The sequence below is a fragment of the Camelina sativa genome, chromosome 13, assembly GCF_030686135.1.
Source record: "Camelina sativa cultivar CO46 ecotype springtype chromosome 13, ASM3068613v1".
NCBI lineage: Eukaryota > Viridiplantae > Streptophyta > Magnoliopsida > Brassicales > Brassicaceae > Camelina > Camelina sativa.
In genome coordinates this window covers 24,654,448-24,680,090 of record NC_141892.1, presented here as the reverse complement: position 1 = coordinate 24,680,090, position 25,643 = coordinate 24,654,448, and the positions used below count along the sequence as shown (strand labels likewise).

Here is a 25,643-nt window from a genome sequence, read left to right as displayed (position 1 = left end):
TCATAACACATAAAAGCCTTAAGGTCCACCGGTTTAATTACATTGAAATTTTTGGGTTAAGTGGGCTCCATGTTTCCCACAGAACTTTGATTGGTAATGGAGACCACGTCTCTGCAACATGGTACCAACCAAATCATAATGTCGTGATTACATTCCATCTTCTTAACAAAGTCTTCCTTAGTCTTTAGACCCTCTTGACTGGTTCTAAGCACACAGCTCATCCAATGCCTATTTAGTATTTTTTTGCATTCATTTTCAGACAGCTCTCAAAAGGTCTATCTAGCTTAAAGTCAATCATTTAAACCACCATAATGTTCCTCTGTCCATTTTCAAGAAATTAAGAAAACAAACCCTTTTTCTCTGATTTCTTGATCGTCGCCATGAACGATCTGATCTCAAGCTCATTCAAGAGATACACAGACTTGAACCATCAAGTCCAACTCGATGACATCGAATCTCAAAATGCTTCTCTGGATTCAGGCAACCTCGATGAGTTCTTCGGATATGTGGAGAGTGTTAAAGAAGACATGAAAGCTGTCGATGAGATTCATAAGCGTCTCCAAGACGCTAACGAAGAGTCCAAGACCGTACATGACTCCAAGGCCGTTAAAAAGCTTCGTGCTCGTATGGATTCGAGTGTTACAGAGGTCTTGAAACGTGTCAAGATGATAAAGTCGAAGCTTGTGGCTTTGGAGAAATCTAATGCTGCACAGAGGAAAGTCTCTGGCTGTGGTCCTGGATCATCTGCTGATCGGACCAGAACATCGGTCGTTAGTGGATTGGGGAAGAAGCTTAAAGACATGATGGATGATTTTCAGAGACTACGTACCAAAATGGCTTCTGAGTATAAAGAAACAGTCGAGAGACGGTAAGTTTTATATGATCTTACTTCTTTTTCTTTCGTTTGGGTATTACTCTCTATCAACAAATATCAAATCCTTTTACAAAAAAGTTTGATCTTCCGAACTAAGAGATGGTAAAGTTTTGTGTGTTTTTGGTTGAGACTTTGAAGGTACTTTACTGTAACGGGGCAAAAAGCGGATGAAGAGACGGTCGAGAAGCTAATATCAAGCGGAGAGAGCGAACGCTTTCTCCAAAAAGCAATACAAGAGCAAGGTCGTGGACAGATCATGGACACATTATCAGAGATTCAAGAACGACACGACACGGTTAAGGAGATAGAACGGAGCCTGTTAGAGCTGCACCAAGTGTTCCTTGACATGGCTGCTCTTGTGGAAGCTCAAGGGAATATGCTCAATGACATCGAATCAAATGTCTCAAAGGCGAGCTCTTTCGTCATGAGAGGGACTGATCAATTGCAAGGAGCTAAAGTACTTCAGAAGAACTCGAGGAAATGGACTTGTATTGCCATTATCCTCGCTATCGTACTTGTTATTGTGATTCTTTTCCCAATCCTCTTTACAACTGTACTTAAACCTTGATTTCAAAAAGGAAACATATTGTTTTCTTCAAACTCTTTTTGTTAGAGCCCTTTCAATTTCTTGTTATTGAATCCAGTGCTGAAGCAAGATTTCAAATTTGAAGCTCTATCAACATATTCTTGCTATTGTAATTGCTTTATATCGAAAAAAATTCGGCGACCTGGATCTTTTTGTATAACTTTATATGGTAACCTATGTGTAGAACTAAAACAAAATGAATGTACAATTTTTTTTAGCTTGAATCAGTACATCTTATGAACATTGTTTTCTTCTGAACTCATCAGATAAAAGTGTATGAACAAGCTCATTTAATCTCTCAGCACCAGGGCCTGGTTTCAAAACTGAGTCATCCCCCCGAACAGAGCACGGATCAGCGCCGTTTTCAGAGCTACCAATGCACCAAGCTCCTGAGGAAAACCGGTGAGTGCGGCCTAAGAGCTCTCTATCGATCTTGTCTAATACAGGATCGTTCTTGTGGAACTTTCGAGCAAAAGAGGCGTTGCTTTTGACCATGTTGTCGAAATCCTTCATTGATAGAGAATTCGGGTGTTGCTTAGGAGGATAGTCCCAAGCAATGTAGTGCAGGTCATGCCCAATCGCCGTGCTTTTGAACTCTTCCGTGTTGCATATGAGTGTGTGGAAATATCCTTCTGGAGAGGATACAAAGTTGGCGTAGTACATCAAGATTGTCCTCGGGAAATTATCCCATCCCAAGATTGAGTATTCAAGAAAAGACCGGCTCAGAACTACCCACGCTGAGCCTGCAAGATTAAAAGACAAGACAGATAAATAAATAAACCATCTCTCTCTTTCATCCATAAGACCTGTTTATGTAATGTAGAGTTGAAAGATGCTAGCTAACCTGTGAACAACTTGAAAGATGTAGGAATTGAACGGTGTTGAGTAGTCCAAGCAATTTCAGTTTTCTTCGATAGGTATAAGCCAGGATCAACAATGATTGATTTGGCCCTCTGGTTCCTACAAAAAAAACCATGAGAAGCAAATCTTATTTCTCTGTTTCAGGAATAATAATTATTTAGTAAGTTACTATATCAGTTTCTACTTACAGTTTCCACCCGGTAAGCTTCATATGTTCAATGAAATTGACACTCCTAGACAAATTTGAGAAGACATACAACAAATCTGCAAGAGAAAAACACCAATACTATATCAAAGACCAAAACAGCAAAATCACTAATTCAGGAGGATAAAGGCATTTGAGTTAACTAACTAACTAACCATCTTGTGTAACGAGAGGATAATCTGAGGCACTAAGGTTGATGAACCAATCCCAATCCAAGCTTTCTTTAAGCAAAATCGCAACGGCCTGAAGCGTACAAGCAATCATCGTAGGGCCTTTATAAGTAACCAGATTAGACTGAGACATAACACGAACGTTCTCGACTTCACGAAAAGTCAGATCACTCTTCACAGACATTGTAAGCTCAAGCCTTTCCTTAGGTGGAGCTTCAAGATCCAAATGCAGAACATACTGATTTCTTGGATGATACACAGCTTGTAAAGTCCTCATCATCCTATGACTATCACCTTTCGTCCCCGAGATCAGATAAGCTAACCTAGGAACCTCTGAAGAATTCGAATCCCCCCTCGTCGGATTCAATGACTTTCTAAAATGCGATTCTACAAAGTAATCATTTGATTCTTCAGAGACATTCTCAAAAGACAATGATGGCTCTTCCTCCACAAAAGAACTGTCGAACTGACCATAAAGAACATACATTAAGAGAGTAACCGACAAAACCAAGCTAGCTAGAAACGGGAACATCCATTTCCTATATCTGAATACCCTAAACCCTGAATGTAAACTAAAGTGTCTCTTCACCCTTGTTAATGGGTCTCTGATCCAAATCAGCTTCCTATACACTTTCTTCATTCCCGTCACCAGAACACACAGAAGCTTTGCCTATCTTAAACTTGATTTCAGACAAGGAGATCAAATCAAAAGTCTTAATCTTTTGTACAAATAAAGACACTAAAGAGTTGATAGAAATTACCAGAATTTTCGGAAACCGGACCCAATAGAGATATTGCAGCAAAGTTTCAGAATTTGGGCAACTCACAACGAAAGTGACAAAACCAGAATAGCTAATTAATAGAAGACGAAAGTTGATAAGAACACCAACAACCAATGCACCAACCGAATAAAAAGAAAAGTTTTTTTTACTACTACTGTTTATGGCTTTTGGCATGGCAGCGATAAAAAAGCTTGTTTAGTCCTAAGCTGAGGTCAGATCTAATGACTTTAAAACCGGAGCTTCAAGAACAGAACAATCAACTATGCTTAAAGTTTAAGTCTTGTATCCTTTTAATAAAAACATAACAAGACAAGTCCTTTGGACTAAGACAGATGATGCTGCAGATCAAATTAGGGCGAAAGCATCAGAGTTCTCAAAGGTTTTTTTTTTGCAGACAAAGACAAAGATTTTAATGAGGGAGACAGAAGAGGAGAAAGATTTCAATTTCTTCGAGAAAAGAAACTGATTTTGTGGATTAGATTCGGAACTGTCGGAAGAGAGAAAATGAGAAACCGAAGCGTTGGTAACAGAGACGAAGAATCAAAAAAAGTGATTAATTTAAAAATTCAGTGTTTTCCGTAGAGAGATGAATGATAGCTTATTTTGTTGGCAATATCAATCTCATTAAATTAATCATCATGTCTTTTTTTTTTCCCCTTTTAATTATGGGATTAGCTTAATCTTGAATCTTTAATGTAAACGTTGAATCAGAAAGCGCGTGACCGTACACTCGCTTGAAACTATCGCCGTGTTTAGTAGCCGGGCCGGTGGATTTGTTTGAGAATAGCACAAGCACACGACCGCACACGAGAGTGGACAACGTTAAAAGAGAATCTTGAAGAAGTACTGAATCTTTTTCACTTTGAACTGAATATATTTGATTAGGGAGATACTAATAATTAATGGGTCATTTGCTAAGTATAAAAATTCTTCAAAACGTTTATAGAAACTTTGAATAAAAAGTCAGATATACCAAAGTTGGAAGTGTGGAACCTGGAAATCATGTCAACTGCTCTGCTAATCTTGACCTTGGTCAGAAGACAGTCCAGCATTAAACTCCTGAGATATGTTTTGCCTATAAGACTGAAAGTTACATCATTTGTTCATTGATAGCTTTTTTTTTTTTTTTTTTTTGTTCAAATTGTTCATTGATAGCTAAGGCCATGGTGTTTCTGCCTATTGCATTGGGAGAAGCGGGGTGAATCAATTTATGGGGAGGCTAAAGTGTTGTTGCTAGTTGAACTAGCTCGGATTTACAGCAAACGTTCATGGCTGACTTGGTCTTATTGACAACAACTGAACACTCATGAATTGCTCCTGCCGGTAGTACAGCTAGACTTGGGGCTATATAGGGGAAAAATTGCCCATCTGATTTTTCTGATTGGTTTCAGGTATCATCACGGACTTACTGCAATTCACCTGAATCACAAGGCTAAACCACAATCTTAAAACTCATTAGAGGATAGTAGTTATCCTTATAACTGTATTACATTAACTAAATATAATCATTGGAGACTGAAACAAAGCCAATCTCCTAGTTTACTTAAATAACAGAGTAAACCAGTCTCAGACAAGTAGTCTCAGGTCATCTTTTTCAACTAGAACATCATCTTCGTTGAGTCAAAGACCTTAAGGGTATGTGATTCTACAAAGTAATCATTTGATTCTTCTTAACTTAAAGTTGTAACATTTATTTAAGGACAATTGATCCACACCACATAAGAAGAACCATCCAGTTAAATTGCCAAAACTGTTTAAAAACAGTGAACATCAATTGTCTCTGAAACTTGTTTCTCCACTCCACCCTATTATGTCTTGTGTCTCTTGTGTCTTTTGATCCAAACCAGCTTTCTATGCATTTTCCACATTCCCTAAAACCCTATTACCATTGATTCAGACAAGTGCAAACAATTTCAGACTGAAGATTTAAAACTGTCTTTATATCACCTAACCGACATTATAGCTGTGATCTTTTTTTTGTACATTGCTAAGAGATTGGCCAAAACCAATTTGAGGGTTGACAGAATTTCGAAAACTCGAGAGTCTCCAAACCTGAAAAGGTGACCAAATAGAGTTTTTGCTGCAAGCCTGTAGGATAAACTAGAAGAGCATAAGAGTTGTAAAGGGGAACACACACATTAACGAACATCAAAGCATGCAACAACATGGATCTATCTAGGGTTTGATCATCAGAAGATTGAGGAAAAAAAAAATTTGGACCATTTCTCGATTTGTGCGTGTCATCCTTGCGCAGGGGCCATGCTAATCTTCTCTGTATCGTTCCAATTTTATCGGATGTCCCCGAAGGGACAATCATGTACTCGACTCTAACCTTATTTAAACACAGCTCTATGTCTCCAGCTGAGCGATGTGGGATTTTTTATATACAGTTAACAGCTTTAGTGGGCCTTTTTCTGATTCTTTTTAGGCCCATCAACATTGCTTTCTGAGGTGCACGATCCGTCGGATGACATACACGTAGCAATATCAACGGTGAAGAATAGAACTCAAATCTTGGCTGTGACTTGGCGAAATTTACGGTTTTATCAGAGAAGAAAACATAATCCCCAAATTCAAAACCATCAAATCCCTAAATCAACCAAACCCAGACTGTGTACGCTATATCTCTCTCGTGGGTTCTGTAAGCTCTGTTTCTTTCTTTTTTCTCACAAATCCTTCGATATCTCTCTGAGTCTCATTTCGATATTCATATAACACAAAACTGGGCATTGTAAAAAGGTGAATCTTTATGAATACTAGATTGCGCTTTCACTGAAAAGGATTGAAATTGACTCCCTTTTTCGTATTTCGGAGATCAAAAATCGAATTACTAACTAAACGATGGAGAAGAGTATAGCTTTCTTCATCTGCAATTTTCACTTTTGATTAGATCTTTGACTAAACAGTTGATCAACGTTTCTGAATCCTTAGGAGATTTACACAAAATGGGCATTCTAAAAAAGACAACTTTTTCAGACTAGTAGAGTGAACCTTTAGTATCATAACAATGGTGTATTACTCTTTGCTTGTTCCAGACTTTTTCAATACTAAACCAATCTGAGAGAGTTTTGGTAGAGAAGAAAAACTTGGAAAACATGTCAAACTGTCAAGAATCGTTTTACCTAGGCTGCTGCTGATCTCCACCTTGTTCAGAAGATGCCGGACCGTCAACCTCCTGAGACTGCTGCTGATCTCGTTCAGAAGATGCCGGACCGTCAACCTCCTGAGACTGCTGCTGATCTCGTTCAGAAGACGCAGGACCGTCAACCTGATCTCCACCTTGCTCAGAAGACGCAGGACCGTCAACCTCCTGAGACTGCTGCTGATCTCCACCTTGTTCAGAAGATGCTGGACCGTCAACCTCCTGAGACAGCGTTGCCTGTTGCGTTTGATTATGAAGTTGCACCATACGATGCACCTCAGCCAGTGGTGCTCTCACATATACAGCATCTATGTACACGAAATTGCGTTGTTGTGGGTTTAGAGGGTTCCGAACTATAACAAACGTTCTTCGCTGTCCATCTGGTTTCATTGTAGTAAACACATCTTCACTAAAGAATTGCCCCAATCTCAGGTTCTGCTGGTTAGCCTCTGGATGTTGATATGGGTACATTACTGGATCCTGTCTTGGCCTCATTCCCCTACTGATCAATCTTTGTTCAATTACATAGCCACTATCCCTCGCAGCCAGCACTGGAGACATGATTGGCCCCATTGGCAATGGGCTGTCCAGCTGTTTAAATACATGCCATGGCATAAACTTCTGAATCCCCATGGAATCCTGTTGATATGTGATCTGAACCCTCCATATTTCAGGTGCAGGCCCTGGATTAAACATCTGAGTTTGCATTGGGACTAGATTGGGATACTGGTAAGCCATCGGATGCTGCTGATAGGTGTTATGAGGTCCCCATGGTGCAGGTGCAAGCCCTGGATTAAACATCTGAGGTTGCATTGGAACTACATTGGGAAACTGGTAAGCCATTGGATGCTGCTGATAGGTGTTATGAGGTCCCCATGGTGCAGGTGCAAGCCCTGGATTAAACATCTGAGTTTGCATTGGGACTACATTTGGAATCTGGTTAGCCATCGGATGCTGATGATATGTGTTCTGTGGTCCCCATGGTGCAGGTGCAAGCCCTGGATTAAACATCTGAGTTTGCATTGGGACTAGATTGTGAAACTGGTTAGCCATCGGATGCTGCTGCATACCAAGAGGTTGCCTGAAATTGTTCTGATAACTTGCATGCAATGCTGATCCACGGTATGGTCTTGTGTGTTGCTGATGTGGGTTCATCGCTTGACCACTCCTAGCAATCTGATCAACCCTTGGATTCTGATGTGAAGGCTGAGTAACAAGACTACTGAATCCAACATTGTCATAGACAGAACGATGACGCTGAGTACCTAATCCAACAATTTCTTCAGGAGGCTGAGTAACAAGACTACTGGTTTCTTCATCGCTCTGCATTTGTAACCAAGATTCCACATTTAAGCATCTATCTTACATACTTGCAAATTAAGTGAACTGGAAATTAAGTATCTACGCAATTCGTATTTACCATGGACTCATATTCATCATCACCATCATTGCGATCACCTTCTTCAGCTACCATCGTTGTCTCTCCAGTTTCACTACTTTCACTGTTTCTTGAAGAAGAAGAAGAATCTGTTTTCATGTTGGATTCAGAGTTTTCCACTTGTGATTCCTGAGCGGCACCATCATCATAAAGCTCCGGATTCGAGCCTTCTTGAAGATTCATATCTTCCATCTTGGGATCATCACCATCATTGCGATCGTCGTCTTCTTTATATGCCATCGTTGTCTGGCCAGTTTCACAACCGTCACGGTTTCTTGAAGAAGAAGCATCTGTTTTATTGCTGGCTTCAGTAATGGCGGAACAAGAAGCAGGCGCAACAGAGACAACTTGCGTAGAATCTTCAGACTCTTTCACACTTTCTTCTCGAAGATTCAAAGCTTCCATCTTGGGATCATCTTGATCGATAAACTCAGACATGTCGCAAGAGAAGCAGAGGAATTAGCGAAGATAGTAAATGTAACAAAGCATTTTAGTATTTAAAGCCCGACTCCTCTCTCTCCACTTGCGTTTCTACGTGTGTAAAAGTACAAATTACAATTACATAAAACCGGATCCGTTAGGTTCGGTTAAGTCCGGTTTATTGGACCTCACTTTAATTGGTAATTGTAAAGTTTTCAGACAATTACAAAAACAGCTTATATAAACTTTAAGGATTACAAACACAGAGCTAAGATTTACAAACTTTGGAAGTACAAACAAATGCAAAGAATCTTGTAAACACCCCATGTAACAATAGAAGGAACATTTCAAAGAACAAAGGTTACACAGCTGGAAACTGAAACTCCCCACCAATTGAAAGCAAGCACAATAATCTTCTTCTCTTCTAGAGCCAATTCACAAACAACCAGGAAACACAAAAAGTCTCTCTTTCTTTTTGCTGCAGAATCAACTTAAAGCTCATATCCTAAGGTTGTGACTCTTTTGATGTCTTTGCTTTAGTTTCCCTTTGTTGTTGTTGTTGTGACTGAGAACTGAACTTCTCATTCAATGCTTCTTTGCAATTCAGTAGATTCCTGAGTCTGCTCCATATCCATAAGAGGCTAGTAGTTGTCCTGATTAGTGGAGTTAGTTTTTTTTGGGATCTTGAAGACTGAAAAGGTGAAACTACAAGAACCAAGCTCTTCGGGTTTAAGCAGGTTTACCTGAGACAAGAACACTCTGACTCTGTCAATTCAAATGCAAGAAGTTAATGGGTCTCATGTCAATTTACAACACCCTAAACGTGTATCTTCAGCCTCGCTAATGGGTCTCTAATTTACACCAGCTTCCTGTACACTTTCCTCATTACCTAAAACCAAATTTTCAAAACAATGAAGAGATTAGATTCACTCAGGTGCAGAAATTTCAGCGAGGAGATAGAAATTTGTCACTTTAACACCTAACCTGTACTAAAGTCTTCATCTTTAAACACAGGACACTGTGAAGAGATTAACCAAACCCTATTCAAGGGTTTACAAGATTACCAAAATTTCAGAAACATAAGAGTATTCAAAACCCAAAAAGGAAACTGACCCAATAGAGGTTTTGTTGCAGAACTGAGATAAATGCAACGGAAATTACAAAACTCCCAATTGCTAAACAACAAAACTCTGCAACAACGATCATTATTGGATTCTCTAGGGTTTATCACAGTTTGGGGATTTTGGAAACAAAAAAAATTTGGACCATTTCTCGATTTGTGCGTGTCATCCTTGCGCAGGGGCCATGCTAATCTTCTCTGTATCACTTACTCGGCACTAACATAGAAAAGTGTTAACTATGCCATGAACAATAGATAAGTTTCTCGTCTATGCCATTTTACATGACTCGTTTTCCGCCTGCCACACTGTCTACGGAAGAAGACCCCTTTGCCCTCAAATAAGGGGACTCTTGATGAAGCGTCGGGCTAGAGAAAAAAAATTAAAAAGAAAAACCAATTGTTCATGAAGTGACTTAAAGCTGTAAGACCAGTTAATTATAGCCTTGGGGAATGCAACCCTTCCACGATTTATTGAACCAATTTTCTCTCCTCTTCTAAAAAATCTCTTTAGTTTCCTTGTCTTCAAATAAAAGATCACCGTTGTTGCGACTTTTAACTTTCGTTCATATTCCGACAACCGTCGTACTATTCCGAGAGCCAATAAAGTGTTACAAACTCGAAACTGATTGGCCAATCCTCCACCTTTGGACCCGGCGACCGCGACAGGGGAAGTCTCGGAAACTCGTTCCGAAGTGAAAAACCCCGACGATTGGTATGATTTCGGTCGAAATTGCCCTAAATTCTATATATTTTATGTTGTTGTCAGCTTTGCCCTTACTTTCATTTGTTTCAGTGGTCTCTTTCAGATATCCGATGCCGTAATTAGTGAGGGAGATCTTACTGACACTGCCGGACGCAGGTAACTCTGTTGGCCAACCAACCCTCCTCTTCCTCTGTGTTTTGTTGTTCGTAACGTTGAAAACCGCTTTGATAGACATGTAACCAGTGGGCATTTTTCGGTAGACTTTTTTGCGTAAATATGTTTTTTTTGTCCATCTAGAATGTTTAACTTCTTAAGCTTTTGGTAGACAATATTGGTTATATCTTTTGTGTCCACCAAGTTAGTCCACCAGTCGTGGTCCATCTATAGTTTGTCTCCGTCCAACTAGTGTAAAGTGTTTGGTAGACTTTATTGCGCAAGTCTTCTTCTTTGTCCATCTAAACTGTTTAACTTCTTAAGCTTTTAGGTAGACTATATTGGTTATAGCTTTTGTGTCCACCAAGTTAGTCTACCAGTCGTTGTCCATCTATATTGTTTCTCCTTCCAACTTTCAAAGACTTGTGTAACTGGGTCTGTGAATGACTCCTCAGTTCTTGTCCCCACAGGTGTGATGAAGATGCTTGTGCTGGTAATCCAATTCCTCCCCATTTCAGGCTACTTATCTAGGGATCTGTTATACTCGGACGACACAAACCAACAACGAAGGTAGTTATGCCCATTATTTTTCTTTAATCATGTCTACCCAAATATTTTTCTATCGACCCGGCATTTAATGTCGGACTAGGATCCGCCATCAATGTTTATTGTCCACCGAATCATTAGTCTATCAAACCATATTTGGGTTCATTGCAGGTCGTGCAAGGTCGGAGAGGCTTCTACTGTTCAGCCATCTTCTGATTGAAATTCCCCCAACGAAGCAGCCCCTTCTGGTATCGGTGCTCCATTGATGGACCACACTCTGAACTCAATGTATATGTCTACCCAAACCTTTTGTCCATTACACTGTATTTATGTTCTGTCCTAAGACCAGAAAACCTTCTCCCCATTGTAGGTCGGCGGAGGTCTCAGAAGCAGCTGCAAACGTAAGGGATCCATTAATAGACAACAGTCCGAATTCAAGGTACATGTCCACCCAATCTTTGTCTACCCGAACATGTTTGTGAATTAAACAATATTTATGTTCAAGGTACATGTCCACCCAATCTTAATAGACAACAGTTCGAATTCAAGGTACATGTCCACCCAATCTTTGTCTACCCGAACATGTTTGTGAATTACACATTATTTATGTTCTCCCCATTGCAGGTCGGTCGATGTCTTAGAGACTGCTAATGTCCAGCCATCTTCGTATTGTAAGTCTCCCAATGAAGCAAACCCTTCTCTTATTCGGGATCCCTTAGTGGACAACAGTTTGTATTCAAGGTACATGTTCACCCCATCTTTGTCTATCAAACGTGTTTAGCTATGAAATACTGGAGAATGTTTACCAGAATGACAGGACCGACAATTGTGGTCCACTGGCCGTAAAGTATATCGAGCTCCATTCGCAAAAAATCACGCCTGAAGGACTAACATAAGAAATGGTGGACCAACTACGTATGTCCTACGATGTTGATGTCTACCAAGAGTTTGTTGTCTCACTAAAGAATTGAACTTATTATGTCTACCTTATGTTGGCCCTCTTCTTTTTTTCGGTCCTTTTGTTACGGTTATGTACTTTGTCTTTCGTTCGCTACTACATTTTGTCTTTTAAACAAATGTTAGAAGAGTGGACCGACTTTACCTCATTATAACAATTTAATGCCCTTGCTTTATCTAAACAAGTGCATTAAAAGGCTACAAAACTTAAACACGCCTAACCTGCCAGTCCCTTTAAATTAGCTACAGTTGAATCCAATCAATATCTTTCCGATCATCAATATCTTCCTCATCAGATCCACCCTCCCCCTCTTCTCTATGGTTTGCTTCTCCAGACGGGTTTCCCATTTCAGTTGGCGATAGACCATTTCGGCTCACCATTATGTCTATAATCGATAGACAAAACATCATCACTCCATGCAGACACCATATTCCCTCCTGACCTTTGTCCACACATAATCGACATTGTGCCATCTACATCATCAGTAACAATGTCCACATTGTTCTCTTCCTTGATAGACAACTTTGTATGTCCCTCTGCATCTGCTTCTCCGACCACCACCTACTCCTCCTTCTCTTCGTCAATGTCTTTTACCAGATCTCTTTATTTTTAGAGATCCATTATACTTCATTAACTACAACTATCTCTTTACTCTTATCTCTAACTACTTTTTCTTTCATTAACAACAATTAATTAATTAAATTTGCCTCATAAACAACTACAGATCTTTCTCATTAATGTCGCTGCCATTAATACCAGTCCCATCCTCATTAATATCGACAAAACATCCAAAATTTTCTTTGTCTTTGAATTCTTTCGCGTGCAAATTACTGAGACAACAGCCTAAGGCTATTTTTGTATTATCCCCCCTCTCATGTACGAAAAATGGCATTTCTCAAAAGAAAAAACAAAATTGGTATTTTTGACAAATTTATTAGAAAAACTGGCATTTCTGGCCAAATTCCCTTATTTAAACTCAGCTTTTGTCTTCTACTCTACGCGATGTGGTATTTTATTTTGATTTAATTAACAGCTTAAATGGGCTACTTTCTTTTTCTATTGGGCCCATTAACATAAGTAATGACCATCACTTTCTGATACGTAGTTCGTAGAGAGATTAAGTAAAACGACGACGTTAGTTTTGTAACGTTAGCTTTTAAATTGTTAATGAGAGCATTTGTTTATGTTATACCTTTGGTTTGAAGTTTGAAAAAAAAAAACAAAAGACTTTGTGATGTTTGCTAAGTGTTTACTAATATCTGATTTGGCGAGAGAACGTATGGGTGTAATCTAAAAACTAAACACTCAGCGTTTAGATTTACAGTATTATGAGAAAAAATCGAAACGTTTGCAAGAAATGTCTCCAAAATCATGTCAAGAATAAATTAAACTCTACTAAGACTGCTCCTTTGGACCTCTACTAAGTAAGTACCACACGACCACACACACTGACCCTCTAACTACCAAGTGGAGGCTGCGTCTGCGATTGCGGATGCGTTTGGAAATGTATGTGCAGAAAAACTTGAGAAGATTGAGATCGTGATGGGGCTATTGCTGTGAATAACTGGAGAAAACTGATCATTGTAACCTACAAACAAATGTAACTAAAGGCTTTAGAAATAATATAATTCCTTCCCGTCCAATCATATTATTTGACTGGTGAATATAACCTGATATTTTATTGGATAACGATGATGATATTGGACGGCAACGTTTCTTCTTCTGATCTTGTCGGAGGCACTCACTCTGTTTCTGTACCAGTACTACTTGTTTCTTGTGCGACAAGTTTTCATTTATTGACTTGTATTTATTATTCTCTTCTGCATTTGAATATTTCTGGATTCTTGACTAAACTGTTTATCCAACGTTTCATAATCTTTAAGAAACTACACAAAATTGGGAATTCTAAAAAGCGAATCTTTAAGACTATTGTGAACATTTAGTCAGCAGTGAAAAGTATTGAAAATTAACTTGGATTTGGATAATGAAGACTTAGAAGAGAACTCTTCATTGTTCCACTTCCACCATACTTGAGAATAGATCTTTTGACTAAACAGTCATCACCACCAATTCAATTACAGTTACCAAAAATCATTCCGAGAGTGTTTTAGTGAAAAAGAAAAACTTGAAAACCATAGATAATATCGTTTCACATAGGCTGCAGCTACTGATCTTGACCTTCTTCAGAAGGTGGTCTAGCGTTAAATCCTTGAGACTGCCTTGGCTGTTGCGTTTGAGGCACACATTGCAGTATTTGTTGATTCAGATGAGGCCGTGCTTGTCGTGGGTTGAAATAGTTCTGATCTCTACCAAATGATCTTGGCTGTCCTCTAGCTACATTCCTGAACTGCGGCATTCTCGAGTCAACCATTGGATAGTGATACACGTTCTGCTGGCTAGCCACTGGATGTTGATAGAAGTTATGCTGGTTAGGCACTAGATGTTGATATGGGTACATGTACATCTGGTAAGCCTCTGGATCTTGATACGGGTAAGCCTCTGGAATTCCAGATGGACTCGCCCAAATGGTCCATGGACGGACCATTTGACAGCTCTATACATCACCGCTGGATGTCTCTGTTCCATCATGTCCCTCACATATTGTGAGTCGAGTCTACAGAGCAATGGACGAAAAGGAAAAATAAAAACATGAGCCACGGCGCTTAAAATATCATAAAATGCCAGACCTGTAAGGCCTCATAAGACTATCCAATGATAAACAATCAATTAACATCCATTAGAGACGCCATCTCCACTTAAATTCAAAACTGACATAGCACATGAAATAAGAGTAAAGAAACTGCACATTAAAGCTCAAAAAAACCGTAGCTGCGTGCTCTTAATGATCCCATCTTGAATTCAGCAAACAAGTTATTATGTTATTTATCTATAGAATCTTGCTAGAAATAGACACTTTTACCTAATTTGACCCAAACATATACTTCCCTATTTGGGAGCAAGTGCTTTTTTCCCTATTTGGGAGAGTGAACTCTCAAAAGGAAGAAAAATAAGTTCGAATCACAAAGCCATGGATCAAACTCAATCAATCAGACCTAAATCCATGAGAAATTGAGAATCAAGCAATAAACTTGGAATATAGATTCAAGTCAACAACAGCAAACAAGCTGAATCAATCCGATGAAGATGGAATCAGAAAATAGCAGATTAGGAAAGCTCACCTCCTTCTTACCCTTTCTAGCAGGCAGAGAGTAACCTAGGCAATCGATCGAACTCAGCAGCCTCGATCCTAGCAGGCCAAACAGAGGGATTTTTGTAGCAAAAGAAAACATGCCTCTCGTAAAACTGTACAGTTCCAGCGAGTTGCTCCGATCGGAAATCAGGACGAGCGAATCCGAAATCAGCGTCGTTGATGCTCTCTCTCCACCGCCTACACCGAGTAAGCTTTCGCTCTGAAAACTACCGGAGCGAGAAGTGGGTTCGCCGAGAAAGGTGTCGAGATAGTCAGATACAGTGACCGGAGACGATGCCGTTGATGGATTGCTGGTAAATGATAAAGGGTCGTCTCTATCTCTTCCACTTCCCATTTGAAAAACTACGACCCATCCGAAGTTGGAAACTTTATAGATCGAAACTGAAAACTATGGAAGGGAGAGAGAAGAAGAAGAAGAACTGAAAGTTTCAGTGCCTTCCCTTCCCACTGAGAGGTCTCTCAAGTATATTCCGTTACTCTTAATTTCCCAATCTATTTAGAATGTAACAATAGCATTTACATCCTTTTGGAACGTATTTTTGTGTGGTCCAAAAAGGGAATGTAAAAGAAGAGCACGGATTCTTGTCTTTAGATTTTGGTTCTGTAATAACAAATTATCTTCTATATCAAATATTACTCTTATGATCAGCATAAGATCCTTCGGCAATATTCAAATCTCTATCGTATAATTCACAAGTAAGTTCTCTATTAACTGCAGCTCTCTCCTTCTGACATCTCTCAAATTTTCATCTTCGGCTATTTTAGCTTTAAAAACACTTATTAAAACAATTTAATTTAATTTAACAAAAAAAAAAAAAATCGATTGAAAACTGCAACGCTTCCCTTCTTCCCCCACGATCTCATTATGTCCACTTCTCAATTCTTCAGCAATAAAACACAGATGATTTCATACAAAAAGCTCTCATCTCTTCTATTTCTTATTCATGTTTCTTCTTGCCTTGATCAGGTAAAAAAATTAAAGCTTTGTTCTGATTTTAGGGTTTCATTATCGCTTGCCTCTTCTTATTGTATTTTTCTACAATCCAAATGTTTCTCTATTGGGGTTTTGAATTTGCAGAACCACAGTTCCTTACATCAAGAAATTTTGTAAAGATCGAGTTACAGGATCACCATTGAAAGGAGAAGGTTCTGGAAAATTAAGTTTTTTTTTTGGGGGGGGGGGGGGGGGTTGATTAATGAACTGATTGTCACAAGACAAGAAGAACAACAACATCAACAAGAATAAGATGACGCTTAACATTCGTCGTGAATCTTCCAAGGTTCGTTGATTTTGTTTCTCTTCTAATTCTAAATCCTGGGTTTGTTTTTCTTCAGATTATTTGGGTTGATTTGTCTTTGTTTTTTTGAATAGCTATGGAAGAGATTTTGTTCTGAAATAACAACGGAGATTGGTCTTCTTGCTGAGAACTTGAGATATCTTCTGGCTGGTCCTATCCGTCAGGTTTACATCTTAAAGTTCTGAACTTTTTGTTTTAACTTTAGTTTCATTTACTGAGAACTTTGATGTATATGATATTCACTCACTTTTGATCCAGTTTGCGGCTAATTCCAGAGTATAAAGGCATGCCTAATTCTCCAAGGTTTGTTTTTATGAATAAATTTAAATAGTTTTCATATCACTTTCTTTGACTTGCATGTCTCTCAAGATTAATTCTTTGCCCACAAAAGAGAAACAATATGAATGGCAAAAATTCCAGATGTGTTTACAATAGTTCTCATGCTTTAATTTATGTTTTTTTCTCTAATTACTTCAAGTTTCATTAATGAGCCAATTTTCTTTTAAAAGGAACTAATCAACGTTTGTTCCATTGCTTGATAGGATTCCAAGCAAATCTCAAAAAATACTTTGGAAGAGAAACACATTAAAAAGAAAAAGAAAACTAATCAAATCTTAGAAGAAGCATGTGTTATCTAGAAAAGCACAAGAGAAAAGGTGAAAAAATAGAGTAAGCCTTCACCTTTTACATACGACGATATATACAGGAGGCCACCAAAATTTGTTGAATTGGTGGATACTTACTGTATATTGTTTTGTTAAAACTAATGAAAGCTTTAACAATATCTTTAAAAGAGAGCCTCACAAATCAAAGACAATCCAAGGAGGCTTTTATGTTAAATGCTATAGACATACAAACAACCTATCCTTTGGCTATGCAGCTTCTTCCTCTTGTCTCTACCAAAAGTAAAAGCTTCGGACTCCAACAACAAAAGATTACATCAACATATTTAACTTACACATTTGCCTAATGCCTAAATTCATGTGAGAGAAAAAGAGAGATATAGAGAGAGACTCAGGATACAAAAGGTGAAACTAAATGTGTAAGTATCAGAGTTAGTTTCTTTGGATCTTGTAGACTCAAAAGGTGAAACTATAAGAACCAAGTGGATGTTCAGATCGTCGTCAACTAAGACACTGGCTAACTTTTTTACTGCGAGTTTCAAGTTTGTAGATTTGGTTGAATTTTCCCCACAGTTCTCTCTGCATTGTGTCCATTCCCTTTTCGGGTTCTGAAATGCTGGTAGTCCTCTCAACCCCTTGAACTGGTTTTAGTCAATCTCTTAGCAAATGTCATGTGTTTATATGCACCAAAAAGATCAAGATTTTAATGCTTATTAGGTGTTAGAGAGACAATTTTTCATCACTTGTCTGAAATTTGAAAAGGTCTTTGAATTGCAGTTATACACTCACCTTTTGATGGTTCTATGAACTTCTGACCAAATCCTTTTCCGAAATCAAATGAGACTGGAGGCAACGTATCTTTTGCTTAAAGTATGCTTTCAAAAGATTGGAGCAAACGAGTACTCTTTCAAGTACATTAATTAGTTCTTTCACTGACGAAGTATTTCAAGTACAATTTTTTTTTGACTCTGAAACGTCTCAAATGATGATGCCTCCTGAAGAAGATGTTGGATCAGGTAGTCTTGTTACTCAGCTTTCACATCAGAATCCAAGCTTAATCAAGCTGTTAGGAGTGGTCCAACGACGAACCCGCACTAGCAACTCAGAGGACCAAACCATGGATCAACATTTTCTACAAGTGATTGGACCAGATGTTCACTCTAGTCTTAAAGATTCTGTTTTTAGTATTCTCATTTTGTGTAATTTCTTAAAGCCTATGGAACGATGGATAAATAGCTTATTAGTCAAGAGTCAAGAACTATTCAAATGCAGAAGAGAAGAATGAGTTCAAGTCCATAAATGAAAACTTGTCGCACAAGAAACAAATAGTACTGGTACAAAAACAGAGTGAGTGCCTCCGAGAAGATCAGAAGCAAAAACGTTGCCAATGCATCAGTCTTCAAAATCAATATCATCATCGCTATCCAAGAAAATATCAGGTTTTTTACCAGCCGAATCATTTGATTGGACATTTGGACGCGCAGAAATAATGTTCTATCAAAAGCCTTTAGTTACATTTGTAGGGCACAGTGAGTTTTCTCAAGCTATTCACAACAATATTCTTCTCCCAAATGCACCAATGTCCCCATCTCGATCTCAATCTAAACGTTGAGTATTTTAGTATGGTACGTAGGAGAGGTCCAAAGGAGCAGTCTTAGTAGACCTTATTCTTGACATGATTTTGGAGACGGTTCTTGCAAATGTTTCGATTTTTTTCTGATATAACTGTAAATCTAAAGGTTGACTGATTTAGTTAGATTACCCCCATAGGTTCTCGCCAAATCAGATATGTAGTAACAATGTAACAATAACATTTACTCATTTAGCAACATCCCAAAGTCTTTTTTTTTTTCCAAACTTCAAACCACACAAGTCACTTAGATTTTTAAATTTAGCTCTAAATTTTGTTAAAGCTAACGTCACAAAACCAACGGCGTCGTTTTCCTCAATCTCTAAGAATAATAATCAGAGGGAGGCCTATTACTTATCTTAATTGGCCTTTTTACCAAACGAGCCCATTTAAGCTTTAACCGATATCCAAAATACCACATCGCATAGAAGAGAAGACCAAAGCTGAGTTTAAATAATGTTAGAGTGGAGTAAGTGACTGTCCCTTCGGGGACATCCGATAAAATTGGAACGATACAGAGAAGATTAGCATGGCCCCTGCGCAAGGATGACACGCACAAATCGAGAAATGGTCCAAATTTTTTTTTTTTTCCAAAATCCCCAAATTGTGACGAACCCTAGAGAATCAAATAATGTTCGTTGTTGCAGGGTTTTGTTGTTCTTTAGTCCAGTGGATTTACTTCCATTTCTGGTAAGTTTTTTTGAACTCCTATGCTTTCTAACTTGCATTGGTCGTTCTGCTTGTGTTAGGTATCTTGATGCTTAAAAGAGTGAGACTCTAAGCATTATCCTTGTTCTCAGTTCGGTTCTTCAACTCGATTCTGTCATTACATTTGATTAATTGTAGGACTTAACAAGCTCTTTTCTTTTTCGGCTGGTGCATTGGTTTTTTGATCATTGGATCAACTTTAAAATTGATTTACTATTACTTTGCAATTGGTAATTTTGTAATTTCCGTTGAATTTGCAACATACCCTTTATTTAATCCATTTTCTTTATGGGTTTTGAAGACTTTAGTTTCTGAAATTATGGTAATCTTGTAAACCCTTGAACTGGTTGTTGTTAATCTCACAGTGTCCTTTGTTTAAAGATGAAGACTTTAATGCTCGGTTAGGTGTTTAAGAGACAATTATTCTCTATCTCTTCTCTGAAATTTCTGCACCTGAGTGAATTTAATCCCTTCACTGTTTTGAAAATTTGGTTTATGGATATGGAGCAGACTCAGGAATCTACTGAATTGCAAAGAAGCACTGAATGAGAAGTTCAGTTCTCAGTCTCAACAGCAACAACAAACGGAAACTAAAAGCAAAGACAAGAGTCACAACCTTAGGATATGAGCTTTAAGTTGTGTGTTTCCCGGTTGCTTTTGTGAATTGGCTCTAGAGGAGAAGAAGATTATTGTGCTTGCTTTCAACTAATGGGGAATTCAGTTTTCAGCTTTGTGATCTTTGTTCTTTGAAAATTTCCTTCTTATGTTTGTAAAACTTAGCTCTGTGTTTGTAATTCTTTTAAGTTTAAGCTTTGAAATCCAATACACAGGAGGTCCGGACTGTAGAACAAACTAGAAGATCATAAGAGTTGTAAGGGGAACAAACACTCTAGACAACGAATATCAAAGCCTGCTAGGGCTGGGCAAAATAACCGATAACCAAATAACCGACCGAAACCGAACCGAAAAAAACTAAACCGAACCGAACCGAAATTCTTCAAATACCCGAATGGTTAGTAAAAATCTATATCCAAACTAACCGAAACCGAACCGAACCGAACCGACAATTAAATGGTTAACCGAAATATCCGAAAACCTAGAAGATATCAAATATTATATACTTAATATTATGCAAAACTATAAAATAAACTTAAAATATAAATTATTTCTAGATTCAAAACAATTAAATATTTTAAATAATCAATATATGTAAATGTTATTATTTTGAATTTACAAAGTTAAATACTATTTTGTAAAATTGAATCAATATTTTTCCCTTTTTTGTATTTTTGTTATTGTATATTTGGTTAATTTTGGTTATATTCGGTTAGTTTTGGTTATATTTGGTTTATTTGGTTAATGTTAATATAATTTATGTTAGTTATGGTTATTTATTTAAATAACCAAACCGAAACCGAACCGAAAGAAACCGAACCGAACTAAACCGAAATTTCATAAATATCCAAATGGTTACTATATTACTATATCCAAAATAACCGAAACCGAATACAACCGAACCGAAACCGAATGGTTAACCGAATGCCCAGGCCTAGCCTGCAACAACAGAGATATGGGGTTACATCATCAGAAAATCGAGGAAAAAAAAAATTTGGACCATTTCTCGATTTGTGCGTGTCATCCTTGCGCAGGGGCCATGCTAATCTTCTCTGTATCGTTCCAATTTTATCGGATGTCCCCGAAGGGACAATCACTTACCCGACTCTAACCTTATTTAAATACAGCTTTTGTCTCCTGTTCGAACCGATGTGGGAGTTTTTTGATTCAATTAACAGCTTAAATGGGCTCGTCTATTAAAAAGGCCCATTAAAATAAGTAAAACGCCTCTTTCTAATTTTTTGTAGAGATTGAGGAAAACGACACCGTTGTACAGAAACGATTAAAGAAGAAGCTAACGGCGCGGCGATTTGTCTGATTAGGGTTTTGTATCTTACAACATCCGCCGGAAACTGAGATTGCTGAGGAGAAGAAGAAGAAGAAGAAGAAGAAGATGAGTGACATTAGGGCCGATTCTGTGGGAACCGCAGAAGAAGTAGTTCCCGAGCACATTTCTATGAAGAAGAAGAAGCAAAGCCGAGAGACAAAGGATGGGTGTGAAAGAGAGAAATTGGGTGACGACGTTGTAGTTAAGAATAAGAAATCGAAGAAGCAAAGGATTGATTCTGAAGCTGAGGATGATGGGAAAATGAAAAATAAGGAGATAAGGGTTGATTCTGAATCTGAGGATGGTGGAAAGAAGAAGAAGAAGAAGAAGAAGAGCATGAAAAAATCTGAGGGTGATGTGATAGGAAACAGTGAAAGCTCCAAAGTTGATGAAGGGATTGAAGGGGAGGAGAAACCACTGGATGATGCTGATGACATGAATAAGCTGGATGAGATTGATTTGGGAGCTCAAGAAAACACAGACAATAAGATGAAGAGGAAAAGTAAGAAGAAGAAGACAAAACTAAGTGTGGATTCAGAAGTTGAAGATGACAACTTGAACTCTACAAAACAGAGTGTGGATTCAGAAGTTGAAGGGAACAGCTTGAACTCTACGAAAAAAGTCTTGCTCTGTTCCACAAAGTTATCCGATCTGTTTTTAACAAGTGGTATCAGAGCCTTTCTTAATCAAAACAAACACAGAGAGAATGAGTAAGAAGGACACATTGATCGTGCCTAAGTTTAATGGGGACTATGAACACCGGGCGATGCTCATGGAGAATCTGCTCAAATCAAAGGAGTGGTGGGATCTCATTGAGACTGGGATTCCACGGCAAGAGAGAAATGTGATCCTTACTGAACCACAGAGAACGGAGATGGCGGAGAAAACAGTCACGGATCACAAGGTAAAGAACTACTTGTTTGCGTCTATCGACAAGACCATCTTAAAAACAATCACAAAGAAGGAGACTTCCAAGGATTTGTGGGAGTCGATGAAGCAGAAATTTCAAGGCAATGACAGGGTTCAAAGCGCACAATTGCAGAGGTTGCACAGAGAGTTTGAGATCCTTGAAATGAAGAATGGTGAGAACATTGACGGGTATTTCTCAAGAGTGATGGAGGTTGCCAACAACATGAGAAATTTGGGAGAAGACATGCCAGATTCAAAGGTGGTGGAGAAAATCCTACGAACTTTGGTGGAAAAGTTCACATACGTAGTATGTGCCATCGAAGAATCAAATGACATCAAGTTGATGTCAGTTGATGGACTGCAAAGCTCGTTGATGGTGCACGAGCAGAATCTAAGCAAACACAGAGGAGAGGAGTATGCCCTGAAGGTGGAGAGTCAATGGAGACCAACCTATGGCAGAGGCATAGGAGGTTCTCCAAACCGAGGACGAGGTCGAGGTGGTTATCAAGGAAGGGGGCGTGGAAGCACTTCAAAGGAGATGGTGGAGTGCTACAAATGCCACAAAATGGGACATTACAAGTCCGAGTGTCCAGAATGGGATAAAGAAGCTAATTATGCTGAGATGGAAGAAGAAATGGTGTCGATGTCGTCTGACATTGAAAAGGGAGAAGAGGAGCATGTCTGGTTCCTAGATTCAGGTTGTAGCAACCACATGTGTGGCACAAAGGAGTGGTTTGTTGAGCTTGATGACACTTTTCGACAAAATGTCAGACTTGGTGATGATAGAAGAATGATGGTAGAGGAAATGGGAAGCTTGCGTCTGGAAATCAATGGCACCATCACAGTGATCACATTAGTTTACTTTGTGTCTGGCCTAAGAAATAACCTGCTCAGTTTGGGTCAGTTGCAACAAAAGGGGCTGCGAGTGGTCATAGAAGATGACGTGTATGAAGTCTGGCACAAGGAGCTTAATGCGATGGTAATGTTTTCAAACATGACCAAAAATCGAATGTTTGTGATCTATGCTGCAGTGAGAAAGGCAAAAGAAGTGGAAGAAAGCAAGTGCCTGCAGGTGATCGGAAAAGCAGAACAGTTGTGGCACAAGAGATTTGGTCATCTCAACTACAGAGGATTGAAGACTCTAGTTGAAAAGAAGATGGTAAACGGATTACCAGTTGCAAGTCTAGAGGAAGCAGAGGTTACTTGCGATGTTTGTCTGAAGGGGAAGCAGAACCGTGATAGCATTCCAAAGAGGAACGAGTGGAGAGCATCACGAGCACTGCAGTTGGTTCACAGCGATATATGTGGACCTATTACTCCGGTGTCAGAGAGCGGGAAGAGATACATCATCAACTTCATTGATGACTATAGCAGAAAATGTTGGACATTTTTGTTGTCAGAAAAATCAGAAGCTCTGCAAACTTTCAAGGAGTTTAAAGCAGGAGCTGAAAGAGAGTTGGGACAAGCTCTGGTTTGTCTAAGAACAGACAGAGGAGGAGAATTCAATTCAAAGGCGTTTGAAGACTACTGTATGGAGAGTGGAATCAAGCGCCAACTCACTGCTGCGTACACAGCACAACAGAATGATGTTGCAGAGAGGAAAAACCGGAGTATCATGAACATGACGAGGTGTATGCTGTTGGAGATGTCTGTACCAAGGAGGTTTTGGGCTGAGGCTGTTCAGTACGCTGTTCACATTTTGAATAGATGTCCATCGGCTGCGTTAGGAAACATCACACCTGAAGAAAAATGGAGCCAACACAAACCATCGGTGGAGCACTTAAAGATCTTTGGGTGTGTGGCGTTTGCATTAGTGCCGTATGAAAAGAAGGATCAAGCTAGACGAGAAAAGCGTCAAATGTGTAATGTTCGGGCTGAGCAAAGAATCTAAAGCGTACCGTCTTTACAACCCTGCAACGAAGAAGATTGTGATAAGTAGGGATGTGCATTTCGACGAAACTAGAGGCTGGAATTGGGACAATGATCTGCAGACCAGTGAGCTAGCATGGAACGAGTTGGAGACAGGAAAAGATGGAGAAGAGAATACGGAGATGGAGAATGTTAATGAAGCTGCAGAGCCAGATGCAGCAGAGAATGACGAAGAAGAAGGTGGAGACGAAGCAGAGACTCAACATATCAGCTCCAATCAAGTACCTGCAGTTGCTGAAGCAAAAAGAAATCAACAAGCACCTGTTTGGATGAAAGATTACTATGTTGGTGAAGATACAAGTATTGTAGTTCTCCATACCATACTTCACTAGTAACTCCTCTGCATACTTATGTTGGCTGATGAAAATCCCTCTGTCATCCTGAACAACTTCGACCCCCAGAAAATACTTCATCTTACCAAGATCTGTCATCGAAAACTCCATCATCATCGACCTCTTGAATTCTTCCAGCATTGAGAGTGAGCTACCTGTGTAGATCAGATCATCCACGTACAGACTTACAATGAGGATGTCGTCTCCATTCCTCTTTACGAACAGTGTGTGCTCACAGTAAGCTTTCTCGAACTTACGAACAGTGTGTGCTCACAGTAAGCTTTCTCGAACTTCTCCTTCAGAAAATAACTTTCAATGCGGTTGTACCAAGCTCTTGGTGCTTGTTTAAGCCCATACAACGCTTTCCTCAGCTTGTAAACCTTACTAGACTCTTCTTCTACTATGAATCCCTTTGGCTGCTCCACATAGACTTCCTCATCCAACTCTCCATGCAAAAAGACACTCTTCACATCAAGCTGAAACACTCTCCAATTGTTTTCTGCAGCTAAGGAGAGAATTGATCTGATTGTATCCCATCTGGCAACTGGGGCAAAGACCTCATGAAAATCCACCCCATACTTCTGATGATATCCCTTTGATATCCCCATACCAGGATGACAGATCTTGGTAAGATGAAGTATTTTCTGGGGGTCGAAGTTGTTCAGGATGACAGAGGGATTTTCATCAGCCAATAGAAGTATGCAGAGGAGTTACTAGTGAAGTATGGTATGGAGAACTGCAATGCAGTTAAAAATCCGATTGTGCCTGGTCACAAAATGTCAAGAGCGGGAGCTGGTGAAGTTGTTGATTCTACGACATTCAAGCAACTTGTGGGAAGTCTGAGGTATTTGACAGCAACTAGACCAGACTTGATCTACTCAGTAAATTTGGTCAGTCGCTATATGGAGAATCCCAATGAGGCTCATATGTTGGCAGCAAAAAGAATCCTAAGGTATGTCCGAGGAACTACTGAATACGGTATTAGATACAGGCATGGAGAAGGGAAGGAGCTTGTTGGGTTTGTGGACAGTGATTATGCAGGGGATGTAGATGATCGGAAGAGCACTTCCGGTTATGTATTTATGCTAGGAGGAGGAGCTGTA

At 39.1% G+C, this 25,643-nt stretch overlaps 2 protein-coding genes, 4 long non-coding RNA genes and 4 other non-coding genes across 14 annotated transcripts; 5 read left to right on the top strand and 5 right to left on the bottom strand.

Moving 5' to 3' along the window:
- Positions 1–95: 95 nt before the first annotated feature.
- Positions 96–1,625, top strand: LOC147929968 (syntaxin-123). Of its 2 annotated transcripts, none has more exons than XM_087481865.1 (2): positions 96–868; positions 1,013–1,625. In XM_087481865.1, the coding sequence occupies exons 1-2, from the start codon at positions 381–383 to the stop codon at positions 1,440–1,442; spliced, it is 918 nt and encodes a 305-aa protein (XP_087337991.1). In that variant the 5' UTR covers positions 96–380; the 3' UTR covers positions 1,443–1,625. The 2 variants fall into 2 exon arrangements, with proteins under 2 accessions (XP_087337991.1, XP_087337992.1); XM_087481866.1 differs by having other exon boundaries at positions 248–868; positions 1,004–1,134.
- LOC147929967 (beta-glucuronosyltransferase GlcAT14B-like) lies at positions 1,610–4,139 on the bottom strand. Of its 3 annotated transcripts, none has more exons than XM_087481864.1 (5): positions 3,458–4,139; positions 2,682–3,376; positions 2,510–2,585; positions 2,305–2,420; positions 1,610–2,203 (listed from the first exon to the last, which is right to left on the bottom strand). In XM_087481864.1, exons 2-5 carry the CDS (start codon positions 3,334–3,336, stop codon positions 1,695–1,697), a joined length of 1,356 nt encoding a protein of 451 aa, XP_087337990.1. In that variant the 5' UTR covers positions 3,337–3,376; positions 3,458–4,139; the 3' UTR covers positions 1,610–1,694. The 3 variants fall into 3 exon arrangements, with proteins under 3 accessions (XP_087337990.1, XP_087337988.1, XP_087337989.1); XM_087481862.1 differs by having other exon boundaries at positions 2,682–3,162; positions 3,458–4,033; XM_087481863.1 differs by having other exon boundaries at positions 2,682–4,137.
- Positions 4,140–5,686: 1,547 nt separating this feature from the next.
- On the bottom strand, positions 5,687–5,789 carry LOC147929966 (U6 spliceosomal RNA). The gene has a single exon (XR_015579070.1). It is a non-coding gene; the product is annotated as a U6 spliceosomal RNA (small nuclear RNA).
- Positions 5,790–9,732: 3,943 nt separating this feature from the next.
- On the bottom strand, positions 9,733–9,834 carry LOC147929965 (U6 spliceosomal RNA). Its single transcript, XR_015579082.1, has one exon. It is a non-coding gene; the product is annotated as a U6 spliceosomal RNA (small nuclear RNA).
- A 179-nt stretch (positions 9,835–10,013) lies between these two features.
- LOC147929964 (uncharacterized) lies at positions 10,014–12,107 on the top strand. 2 transcript variants are annotated; one of them, XR_015578308.1, is made up of 8 exons: positions 10,022–10,310; positions 10,392–10,457; positions 10,925–11,024; positions 11,172–11,288; positions 11,371–11,439; positions 11,506–11,549; positions 11,625–11,741; positions 11,810–12,107. It is a non-coding gene; the product is annotated as an uncharacterized LOC147929964 (long non-coding RNA). The 2 variants fall into 2 exon arrangements; XR_015578307.1 differs by lacking the exon at positions 11,506–11,549 and having other exon boundaries at positions 10,014–10,310.
- A 1,801-nt stretch (positions 12,108–13,908) lies between these two features.
- Positions 13,909–15,704, bottom strand: LOC147929963 (uncharacterized). The gene is made up of 2 exons (XR_015578310.1): positions 15,138–15,704; positions 13,909–14,572 (listed from the first exon to the last, which is right to left on the bottom strand). It is a non-coding gene; the product is annotated as an uncharacterized LOC147929963 (long non-coding RNA).
- A 150-nt stretch (positions 15,705–15,854) lies between these two features.
- Positions 15,855–17,325, top strand: LOC147929962 (uncharacterized). The gene is made up of 5 exons (XR_015578309.1): positions 15,855–16,136; positions 16,248–16,449; positions 16,542–16,631; positions 16,726–16,770; positions 17,010–17,325. It is a non-coding gene; the product is annotated as an uncharacterized LOC147929962 (long non-coding RNA).
- Positions 17,326–19,154: 1,829 nt separating this feature from the next.
- On the top strand, positions 19,155–20,253 carry LOC147929960 (uncharacterized). The gene is made up of 3 exons (XR_015577542.1): positions 19,155–19,290; positions 19,368–19,410; positions 19,939–20,253. It is a non-coding gene; the product is annotated as an uncharacterized LOC147929960 (long non-coding RNA).
- LOC147929961 (U6 spliceosomal RNA) lies at positions 19,200–19,302 on the top strand. Its single transcript, XR_015579059.1, has one exon. It is a non-coding gene; the product is annotated as a U6 spliceosomal RNA (small nuclear RNA).
- Positions 20,254–21,031: 778 nt separating the features above from the next.
- Positions 21,032–21,134, bottom strand: LOC147929959 (U6 spliceosomal RNA). Its single transcript, XR_015579048.1, has one exon. It is a non-coding gene; the product is annotated as a U6 spliceosomal RNA (small nuclear RNA).
- Between the last annotated feature and the right edge of the window lie 4,509 nt (positions 21,135–25,643).